The sequence below is a fragment of the Salmo trutta genome, chromosome 6, assembly GCF_901001165.1.
Source record: "Salmo trutta chromosome 6, fSalTru1.1, whole genome shotgun sequence".
Taxonomy (NCBI): Eukaryota; Metazoa; Chordata; class Actinopteri; order Salmoniformes; family Salmonidae; genus Salmo; species Salmo trutta.
The window spans coordinates 54799558-54815648 of NC_042962.1; the positions used below are offsets into that span (position 1 = coordinate 54799558).

A 16091-nucleotide genomic window follows, 5' to 3' on the forward strand; every position below is an offset into this window, starting at 1 on the left:
AACAGCACAGGGTATTTATTACCTAATACAACAGACAACAGAGGGCATTATATACATGTACAGACACCAGGGGCATTAGTATATGGAGGGACATTAAAGAACACATACATACAGGATCTGAGTCTGCAGCTGGATAGTGCCAGCACATATTCAATGTCAGGCAAGGAATGTTAGGCTACAATATGTTACAAAGGGACAATCTTATACGTTATTCAAAGCAGGGTTGGAGTTAATACCATTTCAATTCCAGTCAGTTCAGAAAGTGAACCAAACTCCAATTTAGATTTAAAAAATGTCCTCATTGAAAAGCATTGAAGAGAATTGGAATTGGAATTTTTGAGTACTTTCTGAATTGACTAGAATTGAAATGGAATTGACCCCAACCCTGATTCAAAGTAATGTGGGGACAACCTGCCAGATCAATCATAAGAGTCCATTCCCTTCTGAGGTCTGGGATGTGGACCTGCTAAATCGAGACGACGACCCCCTCTCTGGTCCCCGTGACTTCCTGACCAGGGCACCCAGGTTCCCCCTGAACTTCTCCCCCACGAAGGCATACAGCACTGGGTTAACAAAGCTGTGGACCAGGGCCAGGCTGTGGGTGACCTGGAGGGCCAGGTCCACCCTGTTCCTCTCAGCACAGTCGAAGCGCACCAGCTTGGCCCTCATCAGGGTGTCGGCCATCACCGTCATGTGGAACGGCATCCAGCACAGGAGGAAGGCAAACACCACGGCAATGATGACCCGCATGGCCCTGTGCTTCTGGAAGCCGCTCGTCTGCAGCAACCGGGCCACGGTGATGCTGTAGCACGCCACCATGGTTACTAGTGGGAGCAGGAATCCTAGGATGTGGCGTAGGCCGCGAGTAGCGAGCCTCCAGTGGGTGGCGCTGCCGGGGTCGAAGCGCTCATTACACCTCATCGGACCACCGTCGAGGGGCGTGAAGGCGTCGTTGAATAGGGCAGGGAGAGAGAGGGCGCCCCCCAGAGCCCAGATGAAGGTGCAGGCGTACCATCTGCAGGCCCTTCGGCGGCCCTTACGGGACTTGGCGGGGCGAACGATCACCAGGTAGCGGTCGACACTGATACACACCAGGAACAGGATGCTGGTGTAGAAGCTAGCCTCCATAACCAGGCTGAGGAACTTACACAGCAAGTCACCAAAGATCCAGCCGTGGAGCGTGGCAGCAGCCCAGAAGGGCAGGGTCAGAGCCAGCAGTCCGTCGGCTACAGTCAGGTGAAACAGGAAGACGTCGGATGGGGTCAGGGACTGTTGACTGAAGCCAATCACGAGCCCCACAAGTAGGTTACCAGGAACAGCCAATAGGAAGATGGCGATGTGAAGGACACACAGGAATATGACGGCACTGGGACCCAGGGGCTGAGCTGCACAGGACAAGGTGTTAGAGTTCAGTTCAAAGGAGGTGATGTTGAAGTAATAGGAGTCGTTGGCTGAATTGTAATCATAGTCCAGGACGTATGATTGTTCTAGCTCTGTTGGAGATGGGGAAAACAGTAGTCAGTGGGGATCTTTTAATGATATGATCACTTACTCTTATACTGTTATTCTATCTAAAGCTTCTTATACAGTCAACAGATATTCTGTAAATTTCTTTCTATAGATCTATCCATCCCATCCTCCATCCACCCACTCAAACCCATCCATTCATCCATCCATCCACCCAAACCCATCCATCCACCCACTCAAGCCCATCCATCCATCCAAACCCATCCATCCATCCACCCAAACCCATCCATTCCACCCAAATCCATCCCTCATCCATCAAAACCCATCCACCCACCCATCCACTCAAACCCATCCATCCATCCAAACCCATCCATCATCTACCAAACCCATCCATCCATCCATCCACCCACCCACCCACCCACCCACCCATCCATCTATCCATCCACCAAAACCCATCCATCCACCCACCCACCCACTCACCTACTCAAACCCATCCATCCATCCACCCAAACCTATCCCTTCATTCATCCAAACCCATCCATCATCCACCCAAACCATCCCTTCATTCACCCAAACCCATCCATCATCCAAACCCATCCATCCACCCAAACCCCTCCCTTCATCCATTCATTCATCCATCCACCCACCCAAACCCATCCATCCATCCACCCACCCACCCACCCAAACCCATCCATCCACCCATCCAAACCCATCCAGCCATCTACCAAACCTATCCACCCATCCATCCACCCAAACCCGTCCATCCATGCAAACACATCCACCCACCCATCCATCCATCCATCCATCCATATATCCACCCACTCAAACCCATTCATCCAGCCATCTACCAAACATATCCATCCATCCATTCAAACCCATTCATCCAGCCATCCATCCATATATCCACCCAAACCCATCAATCCACTCAAACCCATCCATCCACCCATCCATCCATCCATCCATCCATCCACCCACTCAAACCCATTCATCCAGCCATCTACCAAACCTATCCATCCATCCATTCAAACCCATTCATTCATCCAGCCATCCATCCATATATCCACCCAAACCAACCCATCCACCCAAACCCATCCACCCAAACCCATCCACCCTCCATCCACCCAAACCCATTCTCCATCCACCCAAACCCATCCACCCACCCACCCATCCATCCATCCAAACCCATCCATCCATCCAAACCCACCCATCCATCCATCCACCCAAACCCATCCACCCACTCAAACCAACCCATCCACCCAAACCCATCCACCCAAACCCATCCACCCTCCATCCACCCAAACCCATTCTCCATCCACCCAAACCCATCCACCCAAACCCATCCATCCATCCAAACCCATCCATCCATCCAAACCCACCCATCCATCCATCCATCCATCCACCCAAACCCATCCACCCACTCAAACCCATCCATCCACCCACACCCATCCATCCACCCACCCAACCCATCCATCCATCCACCCACCCACCCACCCACCCACCCAAACCCATCCATCCACCCAAACCCATCCACCCACCCATCCACCCACCCATCCATCCATCCATCTATCCACCCAAACCCATCCATCCACCCACCCAAACCCATCCATTCACCCACCCACCGAAACCCATCCATCCACCCACCCATCCATCCATGCATCCATCCATCCAAATCCATCCCTCCATCTGAATTTCATGAGTATTCTACAAACTATATAGGTTCTCACCTGTCATCTTTGCATCCAGCTCTATGATAATGAAGAGGGAATTGCCACTGTTTTAAAGACATCACAGCTGGGATGGAAGTGTCAAGACATCCTGTTTAGAGAACAATATTGTGTCACTGCACTTGAGTCATTTGTCTGCCTCAAATTCTGCCTCAATGATTAGAAATAAAAGTTATACACTCCACTTTTTCATTTAATTATCAAAAAGAGAAGTTTGACAGCAGTTTGGAACTTTTTAGACAGTTTCTTTTTCTGTCAGCTGTTGGTGGATCTGAGAGCACATTACTAAACATATTACGGTAAGATAGAGACAGACAACGACTAGCCTTTAACTTCTGAGGCTCTTGTCTTTGTTGGGACATCTTCACTTAAAGACATCCTACAGTGATTTTTGAACTTTTACTGTTTTTAAAGCAATATCCCAAGTATAAATACAGTCAAATACACACACTAAAGGGTACACAAATATGCTTTGAGCAAAATAGTGTTTTATAGGCTGCAAACTTCAAGGAGTTGGTCTGATGGGAATGTGTTATGCCATCCTCATGACATGTGACGTGCCTGGACCATCTATTGAGGTGTGCCTTTTGTTAAGTAAATCAGGTGTTAAATGAGATGAAAATGAGACTGGAGTACCACTTTAAAATGAGCACCAATGGGACTAATAGTTACACACACGTTAGTCCAGTACAACCCCGGCTATGATCCATAGCTTCTCGGCTTGGCCCAACATGTCACACCCTGATCTGTTTCAGCTGTCCTTGTGCTTGTCTCCACCCCCTTTATACCTGTGTTTTCTGTCTCTCTGTGCCAGTTCATCTTGTTTGTTCAAACCAACCAGCGTTTTGTGTCTCAGTTCCTGCTTTTTCCAGTTTCTCTTTTCTCGCCCTCCTGGTTTTGACGCTTGCCTGTCCTGACTCCTCTGCCTGCCCCTGACCCTGAGCCTGCCTGCACCTTTGCTCCTACTATGGATTATCGACCCCTGCCTGCCTTGACCTGTCATTTTCCTGCCCCTGTTGTTACATTAAACATTGTTACTTCACAGTCTGCACTTGGGTCTTACCTTGATATAACCAAACAAAATAGTCACCAGAGAACATTTCAACTACTTACTAAACAAGTACCTGGGGCTGCGAACTACCACCTGTACAGAGAAAATTCTCCCCAGCCACAAAGTAGCAATAAATGTGGGCATTCACACACACACAAACGATCACAAATAAACAAAACATTGAGTTTGTCAGTAAGTGATATCTATTCTTAAGGTGTCAGAGAACAATGGTAATCTTGGGTAGAGCTGCTGTGGGATGAGAGGGTCTACATGTCTGTCATTAACATCCCTGTGACCTACATTACACCATGTCTAGGTCCTGTCCACTAAGTGTCACTTACGTGATATGCTCAAGTTGCATGCACGTCAATTACTGTCATATTGCAGAAGACACTGGGGTCTTTGGTCAGTGTTGCAAACTCTTTGTACAGGGAAGGATGTGAGGTAAGATGGCTGGGTGTGACGATCGTTGTAAGGAGACGTGGTAAGTGTTCATATTTCTATTTTATTTAACTCAGAACACTAAATCAAAATAATAAACAAAGTAAAACGAACGTCACGTTCTGCAGGCTTACTGAGCTGTAAAAAAACAAGATCCCACACTGAAGGAGGGAAAAAGGGCTGCATAAGTATAATTCCCAATCAGAGACAACGCTAGACAGCTGCCTCTGATTGGAAACCATACTAGGCCAATCAAAGGAAAAAAACAACATAGAAATATAACACATAGAATACCCACCCCACACCCTGACCTAACAAAATAGAGAAATAAAACGTCTCTCTCAGGTCAGGGCATGACAGTACCCCCCCCCCCCCCCCAAAGGTGCGGACTCCCGGCAGCAAATCTGAACCTATAGGGGAGGGTCTGGGTGGGCATCTACCCATTGTGGTGGCTCCGCTCCGCCCACTGATCCCTCCGCTTTTGTGCCACCGGGCCGTGGATTGTCGTCGGAGGAACCGGACTGTAGATCATCGCCGGAGGCTCTGTGCTGCGGGCCGCCGCCGGAGGCTCTGGGCTGTGGGCCGCCACCGAAGACTCTGGACTGCGGACCGTCGCCGAAGACTCTGGACCGGGACCGTCGCCGAAGACTCTGGACCGCGGACCGTCGCCGAAGACTCTGGACCGCGGACCAAAGCAGGAGGTTCCGGACCGTGGACCGTCTCAGGAGGTTCCGGACTGTAGGCCGTCTCAGGAGGTTCCGGACCGTAGGCCGTCTCAGGAGGTTCCGGACAGTAGGCCGTCTCAGGAGGTTCCGGACCATAGGCCGTCTCAGGAGGTTATGGACTGGGGACCGTTGCTGCAGGCTCCATGCCCTGGATCATCACTGCAGGCTCCGCGCCATGGATCATCACAGGAGGCTCCGGGCCATGGATTATCACTGGAGGCTTCGTGGCATGGATCATCCCTACAGGCTCTGGGCCATGGATCTTCCCTACAGGCTTCTTGCCATGGATTATCACTAGAGGCTTCGTGCCATGGATCATCATTTCAGGCTCCGGGCCATGGATCATCACTGGAGGCTTCATGCCATGGATCATCACTGGAGGCTTCGAACCATGGATCATCACTGGAGGCTTCTTACATGGAGCCGGAACAGGTCTCACCGTACTGGGGAATGTCGCTGGAGGCTCCGGACTTGGGGACGTTGCCGGTAGCTCTGGACTGGGAACTGTCGCCGGAAGCTCTGGACTGGGAACTGTCGCCGGAAGCTCTGGACTGGGAACTGTCGCCGGAAGCTCTGGACTGGGAACTGTCGCCGGAAGCTCTGGACTGGGAACTGTCGCCGGAGACCTGATGCGTGGGGCTTGCACAGGTGGCACCAGACTGTTAACACGCACCTCAGGGCGAGTACGGAGAGCAGGAACAGGACACACCGGACTGGAGAGACTCAATGGAGGCCAGGTGCGTGGAGCAGGTACAGGTGGCGCCAGACTGGTAACACACACCTCAGGGCGAGTACGGGGAGCTGACTCAGGTGGCACCAAACTGATAACACGTTCCTTTGGGAAAAATCTGTGCATCCTCCACCAACTCAAAAACTCTCCCATATCTCTTTTCTCCTGGATTGGCTCTGGTTCCCTCCTCGGCTCCGCTGACTGCTCCATGTGCCCCCCCCCCCCCCCCCCCCCCCAAAAAAATCTTGGGGTTTCTGTGGCCTTCCATTCCCGACTTCGTAGCTGTCCCTCCTTCGCTGCTTCCGCCTGCTTCCCAGGCAGGCTCTTGTCTCCTGCCACTATTCCTTCCAAAGTCCAGGATATACTCCTCCTAATCTCCTCAAAAGTCCACTGGTCCATACCACGCTGCTTGGTCATATTGTGGTGGGATCTTCTGTGACGATCGTTGTAAGGAGAAGACCAAGGTGCAGCGTGGTAAGTGTTCATATTTCTATTTTATTTAACTCAGAACACTAAATCAAAATAATATACAACAAAAAATGAACGTCACGTTCTGCAGGCTTACGGAGCTGTACAAAAACAAGATCCCACACTGAAGGAGGGAAAAGGGCTGCCTAAGTATGATTCCCAATCAGAGACAACGCTAGACAGCTGCCTCTGATTGGAAACCATACTAGGCCAATCAAAGGAAAAAAACAACATAGAAATATAACACATAGAATGCCCACCCCACACCCTGACCTAACAAAATAGAGAAATAAAACGTCTCTCTCAGGTCAGGGTGTGACACTGGGTACCTTACAATATTATGCTCCTCAGGCCCGTCAAGTGTAAAGCTTCTTAGAATGTGGAAATATTTTGTTCTCAAGCAATGAACGCACACAAAAAAGTAGACAAGAATATTTCAGATATCAATGGTCAACAAACACATTTGCGACAACAATATATCTTCAATACATTGATAAAATACATGCCATGATCTTGGTGATACTGTGTATCTTGTTTAATATACAACTCCCTAGTTGTTCAGAAACATAGTCAGCTACCAAGAGAACTTTGACTAGAGTGTTCTGCACTGCCTCTTTTCCCCTTTACTCTACAAAGCATTCTATGAGTTTCACTATCTGAGAGGGCACTGCCCTGAGTACATTGTGATGTATGTTTTTGGCCAGCCCAAGTTGTCACCCTATCATCTTCCTATTTGTCAAATACACACACACACACACACACACACACACACACACACACACACACACACACACACACACACACACACACACACACACACACACACACACACACACACACACACACACACACACACACACACACACACACACACCATTCTCAGAGTCAATGAGGTGCCGGGTGGAGATTATAACAGCACATGGCCTAGATGTTCAAATGTTCATAAATGACCAGCATGGTCAAATAATAATAATCATAGTAGTTGTCGAGGGTGCAACAAGTCAGTAACACAAGAGTAAGTGTCAGTTGGCTTTTTCATAGCCGATCTTTGAGAGTATCTCTACCGCTCCTGAGGTCTCTAGAGAGTTGAAAACAGCAGGTCTGGCACAGGTAGCACGTCCGGTGAATAGGTCAGGGTTCCAGCAGGTCTGGGACAACAGGTCTGGGACAGGTAGCACGTCCGGTGAACAGGTCAGGGTTCCATAGCTGCAGGCAGAAAAGTTGAAACTGGAGCAGCAGCACGGCCAGGTGAACTGGGGACAGCAAGGAGTCATCAAGCCAGGTAGTCCTGAGGCATGGTCCTAGGGCTCAGGTCCTCCGAGAGAGAGAAAGAAAGAAAGAGAAAGAGAGAATTAGAGCGAGCATATTTAAATTCACACAGGACACCGGAAAAGACAAGAGAAATACTCCAGATGTGACAGACTGACCCTAGCCCCCCGACACAAACTACTGCAGCATAAATACTGGAGGCTAAGACAGGAGGGGTCAGGAGACACTGAGACCCCATCCGATGAAACCCCCGGACAGGGCCAAACAGGTAGGATTTAACCCCACCCACTTGCCAAAGCACAGCCTCCACATCACTGGAGGGATACAAGATGTATACATCTTGTCTTGAGAAAGGCCACTAGCCCAAAGTACCATGTCCACCATTATTAACAATGAATATTACACCTTTGTGAACAATAAGATACACCTTTGTGAACAATAAGATACAGATCTCCAGCATTTTTGTCTCTCAGCCTGTCATTTTTATAGGACGCTACAAGACAGCATCTTTAAATGTAGTCTACTAGTTGTAGTCTGTAGTAGACCTACTGTAGTGTACTCATCAACTTTTTATGGAATTATGTAGTGATTCTTATCCAATGAAATCATCAACAAAAGCATGCTCCTGTGTTGTTAGATTTGAAGAACATTTGCTAGCTACAGAATGTGGAGCCTACATATTTGGCGTGTTTGCGTGAGGAAGAGAGTGTACATGTGTGAGAGAGAAAACATGTCCAAGTCTTGTGAAAGTAAGAGAATAACAAAATGTTATACTATTGAGTCTAGGGCCGATTGGCTTTATAATCAAACGCTTAGCGTGTCATACCTGTGGGACCACAGACCAGGTAACCACCAATAAGCAATAATAAAACACCTGTTGTTTCAATGACATCACCTCAATCATTAAACTAATTGTCACATCTGCCCCTGCAACGCCCTCTACTGCTCATCCTGTGTCTCCTTGACCTGCTGCCACTCCCCCAGTACTCTCTCCCTCTCTCTTTCTCTCTCCGTGTGTGATTGTGTGGGCGGAGACAGGTGTGCTGGAGTCAGAGCAGATCCCCACCAGCTGCAACCTGTTCCATAATCAAGACCTCTACAAATACTCAGTCCAGCCACTTCCACACTGCCAGATCGTAATTTCTGCTCAGTCAGTGTACGCTTCTAGCCGGTTGTTACGATTAGTTCCTGGTTTCCTTGCCTGAAGCTGTTTTTCCTCTCTGCTACAGTTCCGCCTGCTCTGACTCTAGTCCCTGTCTCCAGTTCCACATCTCGTCATGGATTGTCCTGGATTACCCACTCTACTACTCCCTTGGATTCCCCTTCGGACCTGCTTACCCTGTCCCAACCCCTCTCGCTCCAGCCTCAGCCTCCGCACCTGGTTTCCTGCAACCCACCCAAACTTCCCCTGGCCTGCACTCCATCTTCACCTTGTCAGTCACCTTGTCTGAGTCTGTTCTTGGATTCCACTCTGCGTAACACTAATGCCCTGTCTGTCTCAGTGGCTCAAGGAATCCATTATCAAAGGACAATATAGCAGTAAAGAATTGTTTTGAGAAAAATAAACTGACCTGTTTGATAGGTGGCTATCCCAAAATAGAGGCTGTCAAACAAATTACAGTTCAAATATGCATGTCTGACAGACAGCTGCTGCTTGAGAGGAATTCTCCACAGTCTTTGACTTGGATACTCTCATGCAAAAGGGGTCAGAAGCTTCTTGAAGTGTAGCCTACCAGTCTAGGAGGTAATGGGTCCATACGGGGTAATGGGTCTCTTTCTTCTGTAGTGCTAAAACACATAGGCCCGTGGTGCAGTGGTCTAAGTCACTACATAGCGGTGCTAGAGGTGTTACTACAGAACCGGGTTCATTCCCGGGCTGTGCCACAACCGGCCGGGAGCCCCATAGGACGGCGCACAACTGGCCCAGCATCGTCCGGGTGAGGGGAGGTTTGGCCGGTGGGGCTTTACTTGGCTCTTCGTGCCCTAGCAACTCCTTGTAGCAGGCCGGGTACCTGCAGGCTGACCCCGGTCCCCAGTTGAACAGTGTTTCCTCCGACACATTGGTGCAGCTGGCTTCCAGGTTAAGCTGGCAGGTGTTAAGGAGCGCGGTTAGGTGGGTCATGTTTCGGAGGACACATTCGCCTCTCCCGAGCACTTTGGGGAGTTGCAGCGATGAGACAAGATCGAAATTGGGGAGAATACAAATAAATAACACATAGGCCCTAAGCCAAGGACTATGTATATACTATCTAATCCCTAACCAGGAGAATAAAGGGAACTGAAAGCAGTGAACACCTACAAAAGATTGTAAACCCTGGCCGGTTCCCCTCTCCACTGGGATTCTCTGCCTCTGACCCTATTACAGGGGCTGAGTAACTGACTTATTAGTGATCTTCCATGCCGTCCCTAGGAGGGGTCACTGACCTGATCTTCCTGTCCGGGTTGGCGCCCTCCTCAGGTTCGTGCCGTGGAGGAGATGTTTGTGGGCTATACTCAGCCTTGTCACAGGGTAGTAAGTTGGTGGTTTGCGGATATCCCTCTAGTGTTGTAGGGGCTGTGCTTTGGCAAAGTGGGTGGGGTTATATCCTGCCTGGTTGGCACTGTCCGGGGGTATCGTCGGACGGGGCCACAGTGTCTCCCGACCCCTCCTGTCTCAGCCTTCAGTATTTATGCTGCAATAGTTTATGTGTCGGGGGGCTAGGGTCAGACTGTTATATCTGATGTAATTCTCTTGTCTTATCCAGTGTCCTGTGTGAATTTAAGTATGCTCCCTATAATTCTCTATCTCTCCCTCTCCCTCCCCCTCCCCTTCCGGAGGACCCGAGCCCTAGGACCATGCATCAGGACTACCTGGCCTGATGACTCCTTGCTGTCCCCAGTCCACCTGGTCGTGCTGCTGCTCCAGTTTCAACTGTTCTGCCTGCGGCTATGGAACCCTGACCTGTTCACTGGACGTGCTACCTTGTGCCGGACCTGCTGTTTTCGAACTCTCTCTCTCTCTACAGCACCTGCTGTCTCAAAACTCTGAATGCTCGGCTATGAAAAGCCAACTGACATTTACTCCTGAGGTGCTGACCTGTTGCACCCTCTACAACCACTGTGATTATTATTATTTGACCCTGCTAGTCATCTATGAATGTTAGAACACCTTGGCCATGTACTGTTATAATCTCCACCCGGCACACCCAGAAGAGGACTGGCCACCCCTCAGAGCCTGGTTCCTCTTTAGGTTTTTTCCAGGGTCCCGCCTTTCTAGGGAGTTTTTCCTAGTTACTGTTCTTCTACATCTGCATTGCTTGCTGTTTGGGGTTTAGGTTGAGTTTCTCTATAGCATTTTGTGACGTAAAAAGGGCTTTATAAATACATTTCATTGATTGATTGATAAACATTCTGAGTGGAACCTGTGGTTTTCTTTACCTGCAATGGATTTAAGTGAAGATAGACTTTTGTTTACTGTTTTTCACTTTCTTGGGCCTCATTCCTTCTCACCTTCTTGAGTGGTAGGCCTGTCCCTACTTGAATTGAGATTCCTATGGTCTGCCCATCAGAGAGGACTTGAGGGAGGGGAGATGAGGGGAGATAGATGGGGAAGGAAAATTATTGGATCCATTGCCCACACCCAAGAATCCAATTTCAATACTGTTTTGTAAGGTAGGAAATAATGTAATGTAATTAATTACTTGAAATAAAACTTTGTATCTCCTCATTAAACGTAACCATTACACAGTCTGTATTATCAATCAATCAAACGTATTTATGAAGCCCCTTTTCCATCAGCAGATGTCACAAAGTGCCATACAGAAACCCAGCCTAAAACCTAAAACAGAAAGCAATGCAGATGTGGATTGAGTTATAGTGGATTGAGTTAGTCGTGAGTTGATTGAGACGGGATTGCTGTTTTATATGCTTACTTAAAATGATAGCAAGTATATGACTTGACAGTAAGATATTTATGAGGGAATCAGCTGAACGATAAGGTTGTTCGGATGATTGTATTCTGAAACCAGTCTTCCAAATCTTCTAAATATCTAGACAAGGTATTTCTGGATTGTGGATCGGCTGCAGTGATGTGCACATAGAGAGAGGACAACAAGGTGTCACAACAGTATCTGGCAGGCACATATTTATAGTTATGATCTGATGGGAAGCATCATTTAATGGAACAGTTTGTTTCACCTTTATTTAACCAGGTAGGCCAGTTGAGAACAAGTTCTCATTTACAACTGCGCCCTGGCCAAGATAAAGCAAAGCAGTGCGACACAAACAACACAGAGTTACACATGGGATAAACAAACGTACAGTCAATAACACAATAGAAAAATCTAGATTCAGTGTGTGCAAATGTAATAAGACTAGGTAGGTAAGGCAATAAATAGGCCATAGAGGCAATATAATTACAATTGACCAATTAAACAGTGGAGTGACAGATGTGCAGAAGATGAATGTGCAAGTAGAGATATTGGGGTGCAAAGGAGAAGAAGAAAAAAATAACCATGTGGGGATGAGGTAGTTGGGTGGGCTATTTACAGATGTGTACAGGTGCAATGATCGGTAAGCTGCTCTGACAGTTGATGCTTAAAGTTAGTGAGGGAGATATAAGACCCATGCTTCAGTGATTTTTGCAATTCGTTCCAGTCATTGGCAGCAGAGAACTGGAAGGAAAGGCGGCCAAAGAGGAGTTGGCATTGGGGATGACCAGTGAAATATACCTGCTGGAGCGTGTGCTACAGGCAGGTGCTGCTATGGTGACCAGTGAGCTGAGATAAGGCGGGGCTTTACCTAGCAAAGACTTATAGATGACCTGGAGCCAGTGGGTTTGGCGACGAATATGAAGCGAGGACCAGCCAACGAGAGCATACAGGTCACAGTAGTGGGTAGTATATGGGGCTTTGGTGACAAAACAGATGGCATTGTGATAGATTACATCCAATTTGCTGAGTAGAGTGTTGGAGGCTATTTTGTAAATGACATCGCCAAAGTCAAGGATCGGTAGGATAGTCAGTTTTACGAGGGTATGTTTGGCTGCATGAGTGAAGGATGCTTTGTTGCAAAGATTTCATTTTGGGTGGAGATGCTTAATGTGAGTCTGGAAGGAGAGCTTACAGTCTAACCAGACACCTAGGTATTTGTAGTTGTCCACATATTCTAAGTCAGAACCGTCCAGAGTAGTAATGCTAGACGGGCGGGCGGGTGCGGGCAGCGATTGGTTGAAGAGCATGCATTTAGTTTTGCTTGCATTTAAGAGCAGTTGGAGGCCACGGAAGGAATGTTGTATGACATGAAGCTCGTCTGGAGGTTTGTTAACACAGTGTCCAAAGAAGGACCAGAAGTATACAGAATGGTGTTGTCTGCGTAGAGGTGGATCAGAGAATCACCAGCAGCAAGAGCGACATCATTGATGTATACAGAGAATAGAGTCGGCCCGAGAATTGAACCCTGTGGCACCCCCATAGCGACAACAGGCCCTCCAATTTGACACACTGAACTCTATCTGAGAAGTAGTTGGTTAACCAGGTGAGGCAGTCATTTGAGAAACCAAGGTTGTTGAGTCTGCCGATAAGAATTGATTGACAGAGTCGAAAGCCTTGGCCAGGTCGATGAAGACGGCTGCACAGTATTGTCTTTTATTGAGGGCGGTTATGATATCAATTAGGACCTTGAGCGTGGCTGAGGTGCACCCATGACCCGCTCGGAAACCAGATTGCATAGCGGAGAAGGTAGGGAGGGATTCGAAATGGTCGGTGATCCGTTTGTTAACTTGGCTTTCGAAGACTTTAGAAAGGCAGGGTAGAATAGATATAGGTCTGTAACAGTTTGGGTCTAGAGTGTCTCCTCCCTTTGAAGAGGGGGATGACCGCGGCAGCTTTCCAATCTTTAGGGATCTCGGACGATACAAAAGAGAGGTTGAACAGGCTAGTAATAGGGGTTGCAATAATTGAGGCGCACTGTACCATCAGAAGATCCTTGCCCATAAAATCATGTTTAACGTGGGGGTAGTATTGGCTACACATGCCTCCTCATTCTAGCTAGGCCATGCTACTCGGATTGTTGTATTTTCAAATCAACCATACGAACCCCTATCATTGACTGCTACATTTGCATGAGAAAAATGTTTCCTCAGTTATAAAATATGTCAGTCATCAACCAAAAATGTCTGTTTATTTTCATTCATTTTGTTTGAGACAGATACTTGGATACATGAAGTTGCATTCATTTGCATAAGCCTACATATAGCATGCATTAGTTGTATATACTGTATACATGTAACGGCTGTCGGCAGAGAGAGTAGACCAAGGCGCAGCGGAGTTAGTGTTCATCATTGACGGAATTTAATGGACGAAAGAACACTATACAAAACAAGAAAACCGACAGCCAAACAGTACTGTCAGGTGCAATACAAAACAGAAACAGAAACAATCCCCCACAAAACCCAAAGGAAAAACAGGCTCCTTATGTGTGACTCCCAATCAGCAACAATGAACTTCAGCTGTGCCTGATTGGGAGCCACACACGGCCCAAAACAAAGAAATACAAAAACATAGAAAAATGAACATAGAACGCCCACCCAATGTAACACCCTGGCCTAACCAAAATAAAGAACAAAAAACCCCTCTCTATGGCCAGGGCGTTACAATACAGTACCAGTCAAAAGTTTGGACACATCTACTCATTTAAGGGTTTTTCTTTATTTTTTCTATTTTCTACAATGTAGAATAACAGTGAACAGCGAAGACATCAAAACTATGAAACAACACATATGGAATCATGTAGTAACCATAAGTGTTAAACAAATCAAAATATATTTTATATTTGTAACGTCTGCTTCCAACTCACACCCTCAAACACGTAGATCCCCTGAATGCAGCTCACTTTCCAGCTCACACTCCAGATCCCAATCACCTGAATTCTAATCACCTTATCACACACTATTTAGTTCAGTTCTTTGCACCCCATCACTGTGAGGTATTGTTTGTTTCGTGACACGTCTTTCAGAGCGCACTGTGTCCCGTGATTTACTCTTTCTGTGTATGATAGTTTTTGCCTATTCCCTGCCTGTACTTTAGCCTATCGGATTTCCTGTTATCAACCTACTGCCTGATCTCCCGGACTACGTTACTAGCCTTTTCCCTGCCTGTACTGTTGCCCTTTTGGACACCCTGTGTATTACCTTCTGCCTGGCCCTGGACCCAGCTACCTGCCTCCTCCTGTGGTCTTTTGCAATAAACATCTTTTGAGCCCGGCGAATGAAACTAGCACTCTGTCTCCCCTTGTGTTCATTACAATATTTTAGATTCTTCAAAGTAGCCACCCTTTGCCTTGGTGACAGCTTTGCCCACTCTTGGCGTTCTCACAACCAACTTCACAACCAAATTGGGTTGAGGTCAGGTGATTGTGGAGGCCAGGTCATCTGATGCAGCACTCCATCACTCTCCTTCTTGGTCAAATAGCCCTTACACAGCCTGAGGGTGTGTTTTGGTCATAGTCTTGTTGAAAAACAAATGATAGTCCCACAAACCAGATCGGATGGCATATCGCTGCAGAATGCTGTGGTACCCGTGCTGTTAAAGTGTGCCTTGAATTCTAAATAAATTGCTGACAGTGTATTTGTATTTATTAGGGATCCCCATTAGCTGCTGCCAAGGCAACAGCTACTCTTCCTGGGATCCAACATTACATATAAAACAAAAGATAAAACAGTGAACTATGTTTGTAATGAACGAGCTAAAGATAAAACAGTACATCATATAACATCTCTACACCACATATCCACAACACAAAATGTTCAATACCACCATACAACAATATCACAATGTGTGCGTATGCATGTGTCTGTACCTTTGTGTGTGTCTTTTTACAGTCCCCATTGTTCCATAAGGTGTATTTGTACCTGCTTTTTAAATCTGGTTCTACTGCTTGCATCAGTTACCTGATGTGGAATAAAGTTCCATGTAGTCATGACTATGCTGTACTGTGCGCATCCCATAGCCTGTTCTGGACTTGGGGACTGTGAAGAGACCTCTGGTGGAATGTCTTGTGGGGTATGCATGGGTGTCCGAGCTGTGTGCTAGTATTTTAAACAGACAGCTCGGTACATTCAGCTTGTCAACACCTCTTACAAAAACAAGTAATGATAAAGTCAATCTCTCTTACACTTTGAGCCATGAGAGATTGACATGCATGTCATTAATGTTAGCTCTCCGTGTGCTTTTAAGGGC

At 47.4% G+C, this 16091-nt stretch overlaps 1 protein-coding gene across 1 annotated transcript; it reads right to left on the bottom strand.

Moving 5' to 3' along the window:
- LOC115196332 (C-X-C chemokine receptor type 2-like) lies at positions 1-3295 on the bottom strand. Its single transcript, XM_029757068.1, has 2 exons — positions 3192-3295; positions 1-1493 (listed from the first exon to the last, which is right to left on the bottom strand). The coding sequence occupies exons 1-2, from the start codon at positions 3196-3198 to the stop codon at positions 424-426; spliced, it is 1077 nt and encodes a 358-aa protein (XP_029612928.1). The 5' UTR covers positions 3199-3295; the 3' UTR covers positions 1-423.
- Positions 3296-16091: the final 12796 nt, after the last annotated feature.